This window comes from Hypomesus nipponensis, chromosome 17, assembly GCF_054491055.1.
Source record: "Hypomesus nipponensis isolate SF chromosome 17, ASM5449105v1, whole genome shotgun sequence".
Classification (NCBI taxonomy): domain Eukaryota; kingdom Metazoa; phylum Chordata; class Actinopteri; order Osmeriformes; family Osmeridae; genus Hypomesus; species Hypomesus nipponensis.
The window spans coordinates 13,297,167-13,318,007 of record NC_140377.1 but is presented as its reverse complement, the minus strand read 5'-3'; the positions used below and the strand labels follow the sequence as shown (position 1 = coordinate 13,318,007).

General features: G+C 41.9%; 1 protein-coding gene and 1 pseudogene across 2 annotated transcripts in view; one reads left to right on the top strand and one right to left on the bottom strand.

The window, feature by feature from the left end:
- cyth3b (cytohesin 3b) overlaps nt 1-11,172 on the top strand; it is an 89,109-nt gene extending 77,937 nt beyond the window's left edge. For both annotated transcript variants that reach the window (XM_084678032.1, XM_084678033.1), the window contains exons 10-13: nt 6,947-7,023; nt 7,730-7,801; nt 8,206-8,360; nt 9,703-11,172. In XM_084678032.1, coding sequence (XP_084534158.1) covers nt 6,947-7,023; nt 7,730-7,801; nt 8,206-8,360; nt 9,703-9,775 — 377 coding nt within the window. In that variant the 3' untranslated portion in view covers nt 9,776-11,172. The remainder of the gene's footprint in view (nt 1-6,946; nt 7,024-7,729; nt 7,802-8,205; nt 8,361-9,702) is intronic.
- Nucleotides 11,173-12,815: 1,643 nt separating this feature from the next.
- LOC146253623 (voltage-dependent calcium channel gamma-5 subunit-like) lies at nt 12,816-17,953 on the bottom strand (annotated as a pseudogene).
- Between the last annotated feature and the right edge of the window lie 2,888 nt (nt 17,954-20,841).

Sequence of the window (20,841 nt, the reverse complement as noted above, 5' to 3'; positions counted from 1 at the left end):
ATAAATGACAACACAACACCAGGTTTAGGTCTCAATCATGTCTCTTCCCGCTCTGAAGGCCGGAGGACCATCTTTTATAGGGCACAAGAATGTAAACATAGATAGTGACAGTCAGGCAGTAATGACGTTACAACAGTCTCAGAGAAAAATTTTTAAAGCTCCCAACACATGACCACGCAGACTAAAGAGTTCATAGTTGGAGCTTTCCTTGTAGTCATGACAAGGAACATTTAGCCAGTACTTTCTCCTGATCTCAAACATCTATTAACCCTGACACATAGACACAATCTACTCTTATTAATAGCAAGCTTACATGAGAACATACTAACTAGTATCCAATGACAAGTTCTCTTGATAGTGAATAATGTAAGCACACAGGAAATCAAAATTTCTTCCACACTAGCATGCCCATCCACACCAAAGGAAGCATCCTCATGCAGCCCATCCACCATAGTGGTTCACCACCAACAGTAGAGAAGAAAGCGGTGGATCCTCCGCAGCACAACCATCCCACATCACTCTAAGAAAATGTTTTTTTGGTGATGATGATATTAAATAAATTAAAGTATAACAGATTAAAGTTAAACTTTTATTTCCTCAGATAACTTTGATATTCATGTATAATAGAGCATAGAATAAAATAATGAAACGAATCACAGAATACGTACATTGCATAAGTATTTTGACAGAACCCTGTGTGTGTGTGGAATTTAATTATCTGCAGTATGAATCAAGGATTTACTCATGTTTAGTAATTGTATTCCCAACAGATGTGGTTACATTCTGTTAAAGGCACTAGAGATATTCCACAAACACGAGCCTAGCATGTTCTTTTAGTTTTTCCAGATGGGAGTGCATGATGCAGGAAAGTAAGGGCAGCATCATCGAGAATTCTACACTTCATGTAGGCAAACTGGAGTTGATCTGCTCGGTTCTGGATTGTCACTTGTAGTTACAAAAGTATCAGACATTAAAACTCTTCATCGCCACTGATGTAAAAGCTACATGTTGGAAGTCATTGGGAAGTCTGGGTCTGCTCTTCTTTGGAACAAGGCAGATGGCAGAGGTCTTCCAAAGAGCTGAAACTGTGTGTTCCTCCAAGGACCAGTTGAACAGTTCACAGAGGACAGGGCCGGTTGTTTGTAGTAGGTCTCCAGGAGCTTGTTATTACTGATTATCAGGACATAATGCTTTGTTGACTTTGGCTCTTTGGTGAAGTTAAGCCCATCAAAGCAACTCTAGAACTAGTTCAGAGTATCTGCAAAGGTGCCACATTCCTTAAGGCTCATGTTGCAGGGTGTACATCTTCTCTGTAGTCCCAGAACACTTTTAAGGCCACTCCAGGCATCACACATCAGTCCACATTGATATATTTTCCACCTTTTCTTTAGGCTATTTTAGCTTCCTTAATTTGCTTACTTAATTTTATCAAATTACACTGGATCTTGACATCTTTGAAATTTGTACTTTGTTTCAGATTTTATATAATTTGAATTTATTTAATTATCCAATATTTATTATTTGAATGTGTTTTTTAAATATTATACCTTTCTATATTATTAGAAAATATTTTCAAATATTATACCTTTCTATTAGCCTGGCTGCCAGCCCAACTTCTCCCGCCCACAAAAAAATGTGTTCGGGAAGTTGGGTCTGGAGGGTCTCGTATTGGGGACAACTACAGAAAACCCAGAATCGGGACAAACCAATGAAATTGCCAGGGCGGGCTTTATACGATGATGGACAGATGATCAACATTAACGTAATCAACAACGTCACGAAAGAGCCCTTGGGTTGAATTCGTTTTCAACAAACAACATAATACGTTTTTCTGATTGGTTGTAGGTCTATCCAATTGAGCGTAGAGGCATTTGTTTTACGAGTTCGGTTGAAACACGCTCCGTACTCAAAGCCCAACGGAGAGTTTTCAGACTCATATTCTGACTAGAATTATGAGTATGACAACGTCAGGCTACCTTTCTATATAATTGTGTCATCAAACATCATCACATATGCCGGAGTTTTCCTTGTTTCTTGCCTCGCAAACCATTCTGTGTACATACATCTACTGATGCCTAAATTGGACACATCTTCAGTGATATTCCTGGGATCATTGGTTGTTTCGGGTCTTTCAACATCATACGCCCTCCTCCAGGTGACCCAGCCGGGGCTGATCAGACCCCAGCTTGTGTCCAGATGGCTAGCTAGCTACCATGACTCCATGGCTCCCCTCTTTTGAGCCACAGCCATCTTGAGGCTCTCTCTGCCGCATCGGTGGTACTGCGGATGGCTCTCCTCTTTCTCTCACCCTTGATGCCTAAACTACTGAAGGCTCTGGCCAAGGAACGGGCTGCAAATCCTCTGCATCCAACCTCCACAGGGAAACACCTTGCTCTCCATCCGGCCTGCTGGCAGTCACTGACCAGTCCTGCGTACTTGGAGAGCTTCCTCTCAAAGGCTTCTTCCAAACGATCTTCCCACGGGACTGTCAGCTCCAGCAGCACTGCTTACTTGGTGGACTCAGACAAGGACAATGTCTGGTCGCAGGGTGGTGACTGCAATATGGCTGGGAAACTTCAGCTAATGTTCAAGGTCCACCAACAACTGCCAGTCTTTTGCAGACGCCAGGATACCTGCAGATGATGTTCTTCTGGCAAGAGTTGGCTTGTCTCCAGCTCTGACAAAGGCAATGGTTTGCTTGGAGGGTCGGAACTGCTTTGCCCACGCCAGTCCTGCGCTGATAGCTTCAGCAATGGTCTTGAGGACTTGGTCATGCCTCCACCTGTACTGACCATCTCCAAGTGCCCTTGTACAGCAACTGAGGATGTGTTCCAGGGTTCCTCACTTGGAACACAGTGAGCATGCTGGTGTCTCTGCTATGCCCCATATGTGCAGATTTGACGGGCTTGGAAGCACGTCATGCACTGCCTGGATGACGAATTTGATGCGGTGAGGCTCGGCTTTCCAAAGCTCAGCCCAGGTCACTTTCCTTTCAACCGCATTCTCTCACCTCATCCAAGCTCCCTGTTTCTTCATTCCCCCTGCCTTGCAGGTTCTTGTCTCCTCTACGGCTGCTCTCACCTCCTCCTGAACAAGTCGTTGCCCTTCCTTCCCCCTGGTGTTCATTTGGGGAGTTGGAAAGGATCCTAGCCCTGCTGGACTTTGTGTGACCACTCCCACCAGGATCCTGTGACGCAACCTTGCATCTGCCTCTTGAACTGCTTCCTCTGCCCTCCATTTCCTGCCAGTCCTCACTTGGATCCCTGCTGTAGCCAACTTCGGATAACTTGAGTCCCTGTACTGAACCACTTCTCTGGCTGTAGTTACCTTGAATTCCTCCTCTAAGGATTTGAAAGGCAGTTACAGTTTGTTGGTGTTCCCTTAGAGTGCAATGCTGCTGAGGCTCCTTGGTAATCCAGGCCATCTCCGGAGGTGTTTGCTGACCTTCCTCTTCAAGGTCTCAACTGTTGAGATAGGGACCGCGTAGACAAGGAGGGGCCACAGGATCCTGGGAAGAATGGCATGTTGGTAGACCCAGGCTTTAAACTTCCCAGGTAGGCTTTGACTTGTCCACGAATTTCAGCCAGCCATCCAACTCAGTGCAGGTCGACTGGATAGATGTTGTGTCTCTCAGAGAGCAGTCAAAAACCTTGCCCAAGCTCTTGACTGGCTTCTCTGTGATAGTTGGAATGGCTGTGCCTGTGATGTTAAAACGAACTTGTCCTCCACCTTCCCTTTCCTCAGGGACTGATTCTGTCATGACTGTGAGGTCAGCCATGAATGCCCTGATGGGTGGTTGCCGTTGTCCAGAATTCGTGCGGGGCCCTCTGCACTCTGGCTCAGCAGACTTAGTGAGCATGTTCATGGCTAGGGAGAACAATGTCAGAGAGATAGTACACCCTGTGATGATACCGATCTCCACCTTGTGCCGACTGGATGTTATTGCTCCTGAAGAGACCCTCATCCTGAAGTTGCTGTAATAATCAGCGATGAGGTCTCTACACCTGCTGGGTACATTATGTTTTCTCAAGGTGAGCTGAACTAGCTTGTGTGGAATGGAACCAAATGCATTTGCCAGGTCAAGCCACAACACTGACAGGTTGCCCTTGTTCTCTCTGGCCTCCTGAATGAGCTGTGTCACCACACCAGTATGCTCCAGACATCCTGACATTCCTGGAATGCCGCCTTTCTGGACAGATGTATCGATGGAGGTGTTCTTTGCCAGGTAGGTACACAGCTGTTTGGAAACAGCACTGAAGAAAACCTTTGCCTCAACACACAGCAGGGAGATGATGTGGAACTGGTCTAGCTGAGTGGAGTTTTCCTCCTTCGGGAAAAATATATATCAAATATATTGTTGCGATCTAGTGACACTGCCTTTCAGTTTGCTAGGTGGCGCAGTCAGGGTCCTAGAACTGCGGTCCTGAAACTGCGGTCCTGAAACTGCAGCTCTCCAAATCTCCTGGGCCTCCGGGGTCTCTGGCTCTGCAGGTTCATACTATTGACTACTGCAGGAAAATATGATCTTGTTCCGGTCCATGTTTATCCCATTCGTTACGTGGCGCTGTCAGATAAAACGGGGATCCTAGAACTGCGGTCCTGAAACTGCGGTCCTGAAACTGCATTTGTACGCATTTGTGTATCGTACACATTTGTGTATTATACATATGTGAATCTGGCTGTGCATTTGTGGATCGTGCTACGCTAAAAAAATCTAGCTGTGTCTATTCATATATAAGTCTATGGCAGGACTTTGCTAGCCTGGTCCTAAGCAGACTCTCGTACATTTCATTTGTACAGAGAGTCTAGCCTCGCTCCATTGACAAGCGTTGACTTCCTTGTAGGCAGGTACTCTGTTGAAGTTTAAAACTATTGGATATGCCCAGAGCCACTCTGATCTGCCATAACCAATTGCTAGCATTCGCCTTAGCCAATTCCTTCACCACTACTGTAACAGAGCTAGCTGCCGTAGCTGGAAAATCAAACTTTTCCGAACCCCGTGGGGAGGAGGGCTACAACATCATGGCCACCAACAAAACTCAGCAAAACTTGTTCTTGCTCCGGCTTTAGCTGTTGGATATTCGGCAGTGTTGCTACAACGGACTGAATGGCTTGGCTCACATCTTTCTCCGCCGCTATTACGGAACTACAAAACAAACTAGCGCACGACATCAACCTTATCGTTCTCAGCCACTCCCTCTGTTCGCTGATTGGCTGGTTAAAAAGTAACCTGCAAAATCTGACTTACCTACTGAACGGCCAGACCGAGTACAGAAGCAAAATCCAAATTGAGCGGAAGTACTTAGGTCGGCAGAGCCAGGGTACATCTGTCCATCATCGTATAAAGCCCGCCCTGACAATTTGATTGGTTTGATTGGTTTTCCCAAAACTAGCGATCCTAGACCTGACTTCCCATGATTCCCAGATCATGCTGTGCATTTGTAGATTGTGCTGTGCATTTGTGGATCGTGCTGTGCATTTGTGGATAGTTTTGCTACAATAATGGCCCCATACTTCTTACAGTCACTGAACTGTTGCACAGTATGATACAGTTATCCACCAGACTGTGACCAATCATGCAGTGCACTGCAGTCAATGGATGCATGGGTGCTAAAATATATGTATAGTATACCGTGTGTTCTGTTTAAACAGCTATTATGTGTACATTGGAACTTGTACATTTCAGTAGATTGTTACATACCTGTTATAATTTTTACAGTAAAGGTTCAAATTATACCCACAAATTATACCCACCAATCGTCCTCAAATTAGGCTATGTATAGGCCTATTCTAAAGCCATGATTGGTGGGTGTTAAGTAAAGCAATGAGTGTTTGCACATGTGAGGAGTTAGTGTGAGGCAATGATGAATTAGTCCCTAATTCATGTTGATTGGTTGTGTTTGAAAATGGAAATCAAGATGCTTCCTATTAGAATTTTGTGTGTTACGTGGAGAATCGTGTATTGTATTTTGCAAAAAGTGTTTTATGAACTTGAAAACTGAGTCAAAGGCCAAAGATGTGCGTATGGTTTTGCAGATTTGATGTGTGGTTCTGGTGTTTGAGCAGGGTCGGATTGGGACCGAAAAACAGCCCGGGACTTTGAAACACAGACCCCCCCCCCCTCTCCACTTTCTCCCTCCCCATAATGTAAACGGGGGGGATTTGGGGTCCAGATTTGAAGGCCTCAGTATTCAGGGGAAGAGAAGCGTTGGATCGTGACAGAGACAGAGAGATGCACTGAGATGCCCTCTAACTTGCATTGAGTATTTCAGTTCCACTGTAGCAGCAGTTTGGCAGGGACCAAAACTAAAAGGGTTCGAGTTTTGTGCACTTTTTATCCCCAAATGCAAAATACTCATGCTAACACGTGAGATGAATTGTTTTTGCTGCAGGGTATTTTGTGTGTTTCTATTTGGTGCATGTGTGTTTGGTGTGTGTATGTGTTCTGGAGTTCAGACTGGATTATTGCATCAGGGGTGTTGTAGGTGTCACATTGGGTTCATCTACACTGCTGTTTGTCTCCTCCACTTGAGCTCCATGAGCCTTTCATCTGTTGGCTTTAAAAATGAATAGGCAGTGTTGGCAATTGTTTAACAACATGTGGTGAGTCATCATCCTTCCCATATACACTTGGCAGGAAGTGTGGAGCCAGCTACTGTAGAGTTGGTGTGTTTAATGGAACATTGTTGAAGGAATACAAGGACGTATGTTAGTTCTCAACCAGACTTATAATGATTGTCACTGTTGCTGCCTATGGACAGATTATTTAATACTGTTGCCACTATCCGGTTGTACCGCACAATCATTGTGCTATTACTGCTAAAATGTATTCTTCTCTTAACCATCCTGTTTTTTTGTTTTGTTTTTATCAAGTTTTCCTATGAAGCCTACCAGTCTGTCACTAATGCCATTGTGTCATTTCCTGTTTCCTTTTACTTCCTGTCAGGAGGGCGGGTAAAGACTTGGAAGAGAAGGTGGTTCATCCTAACTGATAACTGCCTCTACTACTTTGAGTACACCACAGTAAGTCTACCAGGGTGGAGATAATATATGGCACAGTACAACCAATCATAGTTATCATAATCACAACAATCGCATTAGTGTGTGTGTGTGTGTGTGTGTATGAGTGTGTGTGTGTGTATGAGTGTATATGTGTGGTTGCATTGTGTGTGAAAACAAATGACCTGTGTGCTTATGGCTGCGTGTGTCTTCCTCTGTGTGTGTGTGCGTGTTTGTGTTTGTTGTGTGTGTAAGACTTCATCTATCTGTCTGTCTTAGATAAAAGCATCATCAACACTTTGGTCTCCTCTGCCCTGGTATTATCCTTGTGGATGCTATCATGATGTCCTGTCCCCTAGACACTGGCACGCTTGACACACGCATTATTTCCTATATTACAGAGAACAGACCAGAGGGTAGTGAAGGTTGTTTTCCAGACTAGGAAACCATGTCACAGCACATTTTGTCCTCTCTCCGCTTCTCTTTATTTCTCTCTCTCTATCTGCCTCTCTTCATATCTCCTTCCCTCCCTCTCTCCCTTTCATTCTCTCTTCATCCACCTCTGTATCTCTATCTCTCCCTCATCTTCTCTCCCTCTCTCTCATTCTCCCTCTGCCTCGCTTCATATCTCCTTCTCTACCTCTCCTTCTTTCTTCATCTCCCTTTCTCTCCCTCCCCTGACCTGGCATTGGTGCTTGCGTCTCTCTCTCTCTCTTCCTCTCTTCACCAGGATAAGGAGCCTCGAGGCATCATTCCTCTGGAAAACCTCAGCATCAGAGAGGTGGAGGAACCCAGGAAACCAGTGAGTGTTTGTCCACATTGGTCAACGCCTTAACCCTGACCTCAATATACACATTACATACCTCAATATACCTAATGATGTACCTCAATATACACATTATATACCTCAATACATGTCAACGTACGCATTATACAGTATATCTCAATATACACCTCATTATATACCTCAATACTTCAAAATACACATTATATACCTCAATACACCTCAACATACACAGTATTTATCTCAATATACCTCAATAGACCCATTACATACCTCAATATACACATTCCCACCTTCAACCAACAATAACAGACTATAGTCACAACCCTTAACCTATGCTCATAGTCCTAGGAGTCAACATATATTGAAGGTACTCCTAACTATGTTATAGTTAGCATAACAGTTCCTCTCCATTCTTCCAGAACTGTTTTGAGCTCTTCAACCCTAACCACAAGGGTCAGTTGATCAAAGCCTGCAAGACAGAGGCAGACGGACGTGTTGTCGAGGGCAACCACGTAGTGTATAGGATATCGGCGCCCACACCCGAGGAGAAGGAAGAGTGGATCAAGTCAATCAAGTAAGACTCACTGCTTACTGAGACCCCTAACAGGAAGTGACTTAATTTGTCACCCATGATGTCAGACTAGGACAGGGATTTGATGATGTCAAGAAGCAGGAAAGCTATTTGTGACAAAATGCATAGCAGAGACCATATGAAATGGAAAATTAGTAGAAGTGTAAAAGAAACAGATCCAAGCAAGCATCAGTGATGTTCACCCTGGGTAATATGTATTGCCTGCACTGGAGATGGTGCAAGAGAGGGGAGAGGGATTAGTTAGCTAGGGGGAGAGGGATTTGTTAGCTACCACTTATGGCACCCAGGCAGGTCCAGCTATAGCAGCCAGGAAAGAAGGCTTCAAACTGGGCTGAAGCCCCATCACCCACCACCCTCCTCCATCCTCCTCCTCCCCCCTCGACCCGAAGCACTTCTCTAGATTAGAGATTTACATAATCTCTGTTGTTTATCCTTTAATCTTTAAATCACTGTTAAGAGTTTGAAAACAAACACAATTTTTTTTTTAAGGCCCGTTTGTCAAGAAAATTGTAATTATGTCATGCTAAACTAGGCCACTACAGCATCAGATGCAATCTATGTCATTATTTCATAATTTACTTCATAATGTACCAACACTCCATTGCAGTGAGTCAACATGGGCACCATGTCTTGAGGGGCTTCCCACTGCATTCTCCAATGAATCTTCAGAGCGACACCACGTCTCTTGTCTTTGTTTTGTCAAATTTGGTTGCAGAAATGGACAATACTTTTTTTAATGAGAATGAATCTTTCATATGGCGCGGGTGTTCTTTGAGCCTCAATGTTAAGGGACAGACAGACAGATACAACCGCAGTGGGGGTTGACGTGGGTTTGACTTTGTATGGCTGCTAACAGGATTTAGCAACCATGAAACTGTGCTCTGCGCTAGAACCAGGATGACTTCCTGACTCACTGGATGTTAGTATACACATTGCCTTTTCTCTGAGATCAAATTTGTGAGAAAAGAAGAAGAAAGAGAAATAAGGAGGGAGTCTGAAAAATCTGTAAAACTGCAGGAGGGTGTGTGTGTGCGTGCAGGGTTCTAGATCAGGAGGAATCATGGAGAACGTTCCAGAGAAACTCACACAGATGGAGCTCGAGAACCGGGGAAATAAGAGATGAGATAGGACAAGGGTGTGGGTTCTCTTCAGAAACCTTGGAAACCAAACTAGGTCATTGCACAAACTTTTTTCTCTCTTTTTTTCTGATCTAGTTTGATCTGGGGTTTGTGTAAATCTCCCTGCATTTCCATATCAAAGATGTTCTAGTCTCCCCTTGTGTCTTATTTATTTAATGGTGCTCTGCTCTGATTGGTTTCTCCAGGGCCAGCATCAGCAGAGATCCTTTCTACGACATGCTGGCCACAAGGAAGAGGAGGATCGCCAACAAGAAATGAAAAGGGAAATACCAGTCCTCCAACATTCCCCTCCTCCATCACTCCCCCATCCATTCTATCCTTCTGTAACCGAGTTGAACTGGTTAAACTCACTCCTCAGTATAAATACCCCATCCACGCTAATGAAGAGCTAGCTTTCTAGTTTGCGTACCTGGTTAAAGCGGAGCTTGTAAGAGTTCAAATCCTGGTGTGGGGAAGATCAGGAGGAAGCATTGATGAGTAGCGCAACTACACCTGTTACACTTCCATCCCTCCACTGCTGTACTCCTTCACTCCTTCCATCCCTCTATCCCTCCATCTCTCCACCCCTCCATCACTCATCCATCACTCCACTCTCTTGACTAATGTTCCTCCTTTTTCTTTCTCTTAAGAACAATCTCCAGTCTACATTCCCCACACCTTCATTCTCCCCTCTTTCTCTTTCTGTCTGTCTCACTCACTCTCACAGCCACACACACTCCTCCTGGAACCTTCTGAAACTGGGTCACAGAACTACAGATGGACAGCAGACCCTGGAAAGACCCACACCATCCGAGCACAGACTCCGGTTTTGAAGGCAAACCCTCTCTCCGTCCCCCCTGAACAATCTCCATGGCTGCCTTACAGCTGGAGAACCCTGGGGCAGGTAACACAGGAGAAGACTGTCACGTATCATGGGTCCACTGATGGACACCATCAGTTTATGATCATCAGGTCCTAAACACCAGAGGCTGGCAGTGTGATTGCAGGCTTGCTGTTTTCTACCCCTCCGCCTCCCTCTGTCTTTCTGTAAGCTGCCCCCCCCCACCACCACACTACTGGTTTACATTTTTTGGTAACACTTTTGATTCAGGTACTTGTAATAAACTGTAATTAATAGGTAAAAATTACCGGATAAGATGCTTGTTAACATTTCAATGTGTTAATAAGATTTACTGACTTAGTAACGCCTTATTGCCTAATAAACAACTCTTATTTCAAGCACCTGGATCTAAAAGTGTTGCAAATTTTTCTGTGTTTCTGGGTCCCCTTTTTCTGTGGATGAGTGTGAAAGCACAGCAGCCATTTTATCCCGATGCACATGCACGCATGTGAGTTTGCAGGTCTGCACGGTACTCTTTTGTAAGATGGCGTTTGTATGTTCAGTGTTTTATGTACAGAGTGTGCCTGTGTGTTTGTGTGTGTGTGTATAATGTTTGCAGCTACAGTGTATGCATCTAAAGTCTGCCAACAGAGGGAAGTTAAGGCCATCTTGTGGAAGGTCCTTGGACTGAGAAGTAAACAAAATGACAGAGTGGTGTCTCTGCTAGCGAACATACAGAGATTTGTGTGTTTTATACAGTTGGTTGGGAAAAATTCATTAGGGAGATATCAAACCAGCTCCTCTTAGCGTGACAATGTGTGAGCGGGAAAGAGAAGGAGAGAGAGGGGGGGGAGGCAGAGATCAGAAGAGGAGGGGGTTAGTGAGTTTGTGGGGTGGGTTGATCCTTAATATTGCAGTACCCTAACATTAACGGTCATCATATAACTGGTGCTGAATACATCTCAATAGTGCCATTTGCGGGAGTTATGCCTCAGTATGAGTACCTCAGTATCCAGAGCTAGGTTCAATTCAGGTCAAATGTAGACCCATTGTTGAAGTTATAAGTCAGCTGGACTGATTTCATATTATGTGTGGACCACATGATAATGAAAAGTGCATACTTATGATTTTGGTTGTGAATTAAAGTTGCAGTTGTACAATGCCCAGATGAAGCCAACTTGTGAACTCAGAAGCCCTTTTTAACAGAGTAACTTGCTTTTAAGCTTTTTATGGGCATGCAGAAACCATCTACGGGCACCAGTCAGTTTAAGCTTTTCTTTTTAAAATCTCTCAAGGTCCAAAGCTACTGGACTGTGTTGATGATGAGATGTGAGGGTTTGATGTTTTGTTGTGTTCCCGTAGGAATTTGATTTGTAATCTGAAGATCCTTGCTTGCTTTTGTGTTCCCCTTTTAAAAAACTATAATCAACTACCTGTTTGTATTTATTTCCTTTGTGAAATGGTTTAATTCTATCCGTAGCATTTGAAAACTGTAGACTTAAGTTATGTATGTGTATATACTGTATAGGTTTTTGATCTTTTGTTGTTGTTGGATGCACACTCTGTGAACCTTCTGGCAGTACTTGCATCAGTTAAGTTTGGGGTGGGCAATACAAAAGCCTTAAACATAATCATAAGCAAAAAGTGTGAGATGTCAGAAAATCAATGATTAGGATGTAATGATGACAATGATACTAATAATTATTATGATGATATTTAATTATATTCAGATATTCTGATCTGGTTGGTGACTCAGTGTTTGACGACAACTACGATGAACATACGTATCATAAGTGATTGTAAAATACCTGTCCTGACACAAGGGCAGTATATGACATACTGTACTGCTACCTTGTGGACGGCTATAGCTACATTAGCTTTTATATATCTGTAAGAGCTATCAGTCATGTTGTACATTACTTAAAACTACTATAAAGTATACATGAAGCCCACACTGGTCTAATGAATTCTTCATTATTCATTGTACTTGACCAACAAACTCCTATCACTGAAACCTCTGAACATTTTTTAAACAAGACATTTCTATGTATTAACATTTAAAAGGAATGAATGACTGAATTAATAATAATAATAATTTACCATTCATTTCATAAAATGTTTGTATACAGCATGTTTAATGTTAGGTACCTCTAGGTGTGTTATATGGTGAGTGCAACAATCACACTGTAAAAATAGGTATGAGATCAATAAAAATGTGGACAAAGCACAGCATCAGTTTGAAACCAGCAACTTCTACCTGAAACCAAATAAAATGTATTCTTTTAAACCTTATCATTATTTCATACTTTTAGGTCTAAATAACTGTTTATATCTTTATTCACAATTTGAATAGTAATTTCAGACATTATAAACATAAAGGTCTTGGACATAACTTAATTTCTCAAGCCATGTTATTTATTTCTCAAATCAATAAATAATTCTGCAGAGATACAATATACAATATGTTTTTAACAGAAAAATAGCAAGGCCAATATAGCTAAGCTAACACTTATAGTAAAAGCAATTACGGGCAAAGCTATTACATTTTTTGGCATTATGCTCCATTGTGGTAGGCATTATTCTGCAGTACAATATACAACAATTACAAGTAAAGCACATACAACATGTTTGTGTTTTTGTGTCAATACAATAGATAAACATTAACACGACACTTTATAATCCACGATCGATAAACACAAGTTTTGTACTTTTTCGTTATGACAAAACAACATTGGTATACTATATTCATTGTGAATGAATTAACAAAAAAACTATTGAGAAACTCCAACATGAAGCACTTTGAGCTCAAATATAGAATATACAGTACAGACATTGCTCTTGTTCAAACATTTCTACCTCATGAGAATAAGACAGTGTTCTCTTTTGTTGTCATCAAGCGGACGTTACCCCACCTAATTACTTTGTTGCTCTAAAATGAATTGTGTCTTGGCTGCAAAGACAACTTGAATCCCGCTGAAAAGTGACAATAAGTTTCTGCCACCTGCAGGTGATGGCTGGTATAGCAAGTCACATTTCAAATGTAGAATATAATAGGCTTTAATTGTCATTGTGCATTAGATACTCAACGAAATTTGCTTGTGCAACCACAAAAAAAACGATGCTTTCATCCACATACACCCTTCAACACAATGCTTGCACGCACTCACACATGAATATATTAAAAACATAAATAGTTATGCTGGGTGGGGGGTAAGAGGGTTGTGTGGGTATTTTGTTCTGTGATGGTCCTGGGGATGAAACTGTTCTGCAGTCTGGAGGTGCGGGCTGTGGTGGCCCGGTAGCATCCACCAGAGGGCAGCAGGGAGAAGAGATGGTTTGCGGGGTGAGCCTTATCCTTCAAAATGCCACCTGCTCGGCGGAGACAGCGTGTCCTAAAGATGTCGTCCAGGGGAGGCAGTGGAAGTCCGATTATTTTCTCAGCAGACCTTATGACCCAACTGAGGGATTTGCTGTCCTTGTCTGTGCAGTTGACGTACCAACCAGTGATACAGTATGTGATGACAATTTCAATGCAACAGTGGTAAAATGACTTAAGCAGCTCGGGAGATAGGTTGTTTCTCTTCAGTATTCGCAAGAAGTAGAGCCACTACTGTGGTTTCTTGACTATGGCGGTTGTGTTCATCTTCCATTTCAGGTCCTCTGAGAGCATAACCCCCAGGAACTTAAATCAGGAAGTCCTCTCCACTTCCTCACCATTGATAATGAGATCAATCTACAGTATTGAACTAGTTTATCAGGCAACCCATAGTCTCATGCTCTCAAGTCAGCAGTATAATAGGGATAACTCTCCCCCATTGCATTCATCCAAATGCCTAAAACCCTTTAAGATAGTTTGGAATGTCTCAGATACTGTACAAAATGTAATCCAACCATAAAAATGATCTACTTTTAGACATCACAATCTTGTCTTTATCTCTCTGATTAAAAGATTTGAGGATAGATCAATATCTTCCTCATGGTGACTTCCTGATCCATTTTACAGGCTTGGGTCAAATATTACAGCAAAGCTTTCAAGCAATATCTAGGTATTCAACCAAAGACTGACCCCCGTAAACAAACCCCTGACCCCAGGTTGATTTCTTAGCAGGGTGAGGAGGACACCTGGTCGTAGTCAGGGCATTTGAGCAGGGCGGGGTAGCTGGCACTCATCTGGAGCGAGGCCTCCTAGGAGATGTCGGAGGGGCTGCAACCAAGTGCCCATGCCTCCGGGTGAAGGAATTGGCCCGAGTGGTCGGAGCAGTTGCTGAGGTGCGGACTGTAGAAGCTGGGGTGACGAGGCTGGTTGAGCTCCTCGGCCGTGTAGCGTTTCATGAACAAGTAGACGGACATGACACCTGCGCTCTGGAGAGGAGGGGGGAAAGGGGGAGAGAAGGAGGGTAGGAGGAGAGGAAGAGGGAAGGGACACACTAAGTTCACACTAGACAGACTTTGGTTACCTAACTTACATCACTTACAGTCGTACACTTGACTTGTTGGAAACTGGGTGGAAAGGAAATGGCAGCAAAGGCAAAGGACCAGCCATACTTATAACTGAAGTAGGCCTCACTGCTCTTGGTTCTGTTCAACATCTCATCATTGATACTGGAGATGTACAGCACAAGACCAACCACAAGAGCCAGACCTGAGGGAGAGGGATGAAAGAGTAAGAAAAAAAAGACAGAGAAAGAGAAACAAAGAGTTGAAAAACATGGCTGTAAAACTAAGACAAACCTGACATGAAAGATTCCTGCACCTGGAGCAATAGATTATAAAAAGTAGGTAGAAGAAGGAGAGGCGGAAAAGGAGGTGGAAGAAGGGGAGCAAGAAAAAGAATACCTGAGAGGATGAAAAATATTCCGGAGACAGAGGCCAGTATGGTCCGGTGTGGCTGTACATGTCTGATGTTGTTGAGCACAAAGCCAATGAACATGAAGAACAAACTGACCAGGCGGAAGGGAGTGGCTGTACGAATCATCTCTGGAAAAAGAGAAAGGGAGAGACAGAGAACAATAAACAGATGGACAATCTTCAGCTTGTTTCTGGGCTGGGTGTTAGCAGGGGAGAACCCCATGAGTGACTGAAGCTGTAAGCTCCTGTTAAACTCTGTACTGACTGACAGAGAGTCATTTTAAGGTGGCTGGGCTCAGACACAGCACATGCAGGGACGAGTTAACAAAGGGGTGCAATATGGTTACGGAATTAATTGTGTGTGCGTGTTTGTGAGTGTGCGTAAAAGATTGAGACAGGGACAGGAGGAAGAGAGTGAGAAAAATGAGTCAGACAAAGAGAGAGAGAGCTGGTAAAACAGATACAGAAAGGGAAAGAAAGGGAAAGAAAGACAGAGACAGGAACTTATTAAGTACGTTGACAGTGGATTCTGAGGTCAGTTGCACATTCATAGGCATGATGTACTCTATGGTGAAGCATCGTCCTGTCTCCTCACCTAGGAAACACGTGGGCCAGAGCTAGTTATAGAGAGGGGTGTAGACAGATTTACAACTGTAGAGTTAGATATAGAGTTACAGAAAGTTATTGTTTATTGAATTAGAGAGATGTGGACAGATACATACCTGTTTAATATATAGTTTTAGAATTCGAAAAACGTTACTGTATATTGAGCTTTAGCCATATACTGAATATATGTAGTTTTAAATTCAAATACTGTTGTTATAGACATTAGAAGAGAGTTATCTACAGTTTGGACGATAAGATTCATAGAGGTGTTGATACCTTCTCAGCCAGAGCTTTCTTCTGGATAAAAAAAGGACACATCCTGTATTGGACAGACAGAACATACTGTCAGTATGTTAAAAGACAGGCTAGTTTGAGTCTGGCTAAGCTTATGCTTTGACAGATTATTTTCTACAAATGTGGCATACTGCTGACATCAGAAGCTGAGTCACAAACTATCATCCAGAAATGACACTAGACCAGGGGAAAGGGCTTGCATGCACAATGATGACAGAGAAAGAGGGTCGGAGTAACAGAGAAAGAGAGGGAGAGAAAGAGAGAGAGCGATAAAGTGATAGAAAGAGAGGGATAGAGAGACTGACACATTGTAACACAGTGTAACATACTCTTGTCTACAGAGCCCCAGACATGACATCCGAAAAAAAAATTGAGGCTACGAAATGCTAATTTGTGGACACGCAATGCTATTTTGGGGATAACGACGTAGCCTAACTATATTGCGGGCAGTTCTGCTATACCTGTGTGGGTCACATTTACCCAGAGCAAGCTAAAGGTGCAGTCATGGAAGGAAATCGTGACCAACATTTCAATTAAAATGTATTTGCAGAAATGCTTTTTCATTTCAAGAATATGTCTGCATTATTTGACTTATAAGTGAAGTTAGTAATCAATCATCCTATTTGAATTTGAATTTTCTTCTTTGAGAGTGCTCAATCTTTCACTTAATTAAAATGAAAAATAGACATTTGAGATTACATTTTCAAAATGTGCCCCAGAAAATAGATACCAAAATTCAATTTGAAATGTAAAATTTGAAAATTAAAATGCATTTGCAGAAAGGCTTTTTTATTTTTTAGGAATGTGGCTGCATTGTTGGACTCATAAATACAATTAGTAATCAATCATTGTAAGAATGCTGTTAAGCATTCTCACTATTGTTTTTCTGTTTCTCTTTATTGTTGGAATGCTGCTTCAGCATTCCAACAATATGAATCTTTATTCAACTTCCTCTCATTCTATTTCTTCCGTGGCACCTTTCAGCGCCTTCAAATCTTCAGCTATTAAAACCGTTCAGCTATCAAAAAATTCAGCAGTTTCAGGCTATGACTGCTATGACTTTTCAGCTTTGTACCTCTTATGCTTGAATTAATATAAATCAATATTCATAATAGTTTTAACATGGGTTTCCAATAGAGTTTTCTTTCAAATCCTTTCAAACTTCAACTTCCAAATTTGGAAGGATTAATCCTTCTTCTTCCTCAATCTTTCAGCTAGAGCCACCATTTAAACTTTAAAATGTTGATAAACCCTAAACTATTTTTATATAATTCAGCTTTTTGATATCTATTCAACTTTTTTTTTATATCACTGATTATGTTTCATGACTTTTTCAATGTTTCTGAGATTTACATGGGTGTTTACGAGAAAGCCCCGAGTGCAGACTGAATCGCTTAGAGCGGAGGGAAGCTTCGGGTGTTGTTGAAAACATATTTCTAGTTTGCCAGCATTGCCACAATTTTTGCTCTTCATGCTTCGTTTTTGTATCAATAGATAGCTAATTTTGTGCTGGTTGTAGACAGTTGTCTGTGGAATCTAAAAGACTTCAACATTTGTTCAGAGCCCCACGAAAGCGAGACAAAGTCCAACTCGCGCCCCATAGAGTCCAATGCAAATGTGGTGACAAAATGTCACAGAAAACAAAAAATAACAAGATTTATAAACTGCCGTTATAGTCGTATTTCTGAACTCACAGACATATAAAGGACATCTCTGGTTTCGGCAGAGTCTTGGGTCTCGGAAAATATCTTTATTTTTTGGATTGGACATATAGTTTTGCGTCTACGTTAACTTGTTTGAGGTGTGGATTCTTGCTAAATTTCTGGTATTTTCTGCCCTCACCGCATTAGCAGCCATAGCTGCACCATCACCGTGGCAACCACACAAACAAGCGCCAGTCTCTTACACAGGTGATTGGCATTAGCTGACAAGACAAGCGATTCTATGGAACGCCGAGTTAGTCAAAATTAAATCAATAAATAAATAGGTAAATAAATAGATAAATACATACATAAATAAATATGGCTATGGAATAAATTCTGAAATAAAAAAAAGATGGCAATAAATATATAAATATAGCACCATATAATTACAAAGCTGAATCCATTTACCGACATCAATAAATAAATACATTTATTTATTTCAAAATGACGTTTTTGTAAAGACAATATTTATTTATTTCATGGGACTTTTACACGCCACATTTATTTCCACTTGTATTTCCACGCCACATTTATTTCCACACTACATTTATTTCTGTGCTGTATTTATTTCAAATCTCACATGCAAACGAGAGGGGCGTGGTTATCGTCAGACCAACGTAGCAGATAGCTATGCTACCTGTATGGGGGTGACAGTGGAATCGCACTGCCGAACGGCATGGCTTGTCAGGATATATTATTTTGGCACAAATAGTAGATTTTGTAGAGGTACTTGGGCGGATAAGTGCTCTACAGAACATAGATATTGAAGTCTTAAATAGTTTGAGACTTATCGAGCACTGTTCGTGTGCAAGATGTACAGGTAGTGGGGGGTGATAAGTGCCAGGTAATGTTAGCTAACACAGCTAGCAACAAAGAAGAAAATCACTGCCACCACCGCTACATCGCTCTGCTATTATGTGGATAACTAGGTCGATAAGGCACCTGATTATAACGATCTAGCCATTATGCCATGCATTACCATTTAGTGAGACGAGACCTGAAGTGAAGCCAGACCATTCCAGACATTACCCATACCTTTGGATTTACAGTAGGCTACTGCTTCAAATTGAAGTCAAGTTTCTTAACGCTTTGTTATTATTGGCAATTTAAAGTTGCAACTAACCAAGACGTGTCAAGACCAAGACCCATTCAACACGGTACACAATAACCAAACCCAGATATTAGGTACAGGTTTATGGAATTATTCAATATTAAATCAAACCACTAACACTGGACTCGTTTTAATGACCATTCAGTGACAAAACGGGTTTGGCTGTTCATATGTGCCAATACAGCACAACACTACTAGCTCTACAGTAGCTAGCTCTAGCTGAAATGGCCACACTGATGTCGTCCTTTTATTATTTTGTCAGCTAGCTAGCCGGATAGCCAGCCACTTGGCCTACAGTTGCCGACTTCGAGACCGGTGATAGCCAACATACCACCTAGGAAGACATAGTGTTGGCAGTGATTGTTAGCTTTGCAGACGAGTTCCACGTCACACGAGCGAAAGCCATGTTTATAAAGGTAACTTCAGCGCAACCTCATAGCTATCAAAGATCAAGTCCCCACACGTAGGCTACTAAGTCACCGCCATCACTCCCATACAAAGGCAGAGACGACACAGACATTATGGGCAAAGCTTGTCTACATTGTATGCTTTTCGGCAGTGCGATGCCACTGTCACCCCCATACAGGTAGCATAGCTATCTGCTGCGTTGGTCTGACGATAACCACGCCCCTCTCGTTTGCATGTGAGATAATAAATACAGCACTGAAATAAATGTGGAGTGGAAATAAATGTGGTGTGGAAATACACGTGGAAAAAAATGTGGTGCGTAAAAGTCTCAAAAAATCAATAAATGTGGCATTAGGAAATAAAAGTCCCATGAATTAAATACATGTTGTCTTTACTAAAACGTAATTTTTAAATAAATAAATGTAATTTATTTATTGATGTCGGTAAATGGATTCAGCTATATAATTATAAAATGTTATATTTATATATTTATTACCATCTTTTTTTATTTCAGAGTTTATTTCAGAGCCGTATTTATTTATGTATGTATTTATCTATTCATTTACCTATTTATTTATTGATTTAATTTTGACTAACTCGGCGTTCCATACGATTCAGTCAACTCGTCTCATTAAAAGACTAGAGCACCACAACACAACTACTACCTCTACTGATACTGCTATATCTTATGCCACACTACAACTACTAATTCTGAAGATGCTGCTAATATCTCTTTTACTAACTACTATGCTAATGGTAGGCTACTGTTTTGTTCTACTACGCCGCCGAGTGCGTTCACTTGACTATGAGAAACCCGATAGCCATTGTCGGTTTATGCCAATAATAGTATTGCTCCCTTTACATGTGTAATTAGTAGGGATGGTCGAACGATGCCTTGTGAAGCTTTGGTGGTTTCTTCCGGATTGCTCCGAACCAAAGAGCCGAACTATTGGCGCATTGAAATTGGAGAGCACAGTGACATCTAGTGGTCAGCTAAAATTATAGCAGCCGTTTAAACCATGTGAATGCGATGTACCAGTAGTTTCTGGCGGTACTTAGCCTCGTTAATTATTCAATGTTCATTTTTGTAAGGCTACGTGATGGTCTAATTTTCGTGTTCATCTTAATTAAAACCATACATGTGTATTTGAGAACTGTGTACATTTCATACGATAAATATGTTTTACTGTGATGTACTGGTCTACACCACACTTTGTAAGGTTCTGCAAACAGTATAAGGGCGGTAGAATGCTTAAGTGTATGGAAGTATTAAATGACTGCTGATACAGAGTGGTAGCTTACACAAACACTCTGCTTATATAGCTGTCTCATTCCTTACATTTGTGATATGTATTGTGCCTCTTGAAATTCAACTTTTTCTTCGATTGCTTCACAACGTTCAAACGTATTCTCCCGCATTGTATTTTACCACTTAGCTTTGTGAGATGATGCAGTTCAGCTACCACACTGCCTTTTTAGAGTGAGCAGGGGCGGCCCAAGCATCTGGGGGCCCGTTTCAATAACTAATATGGGG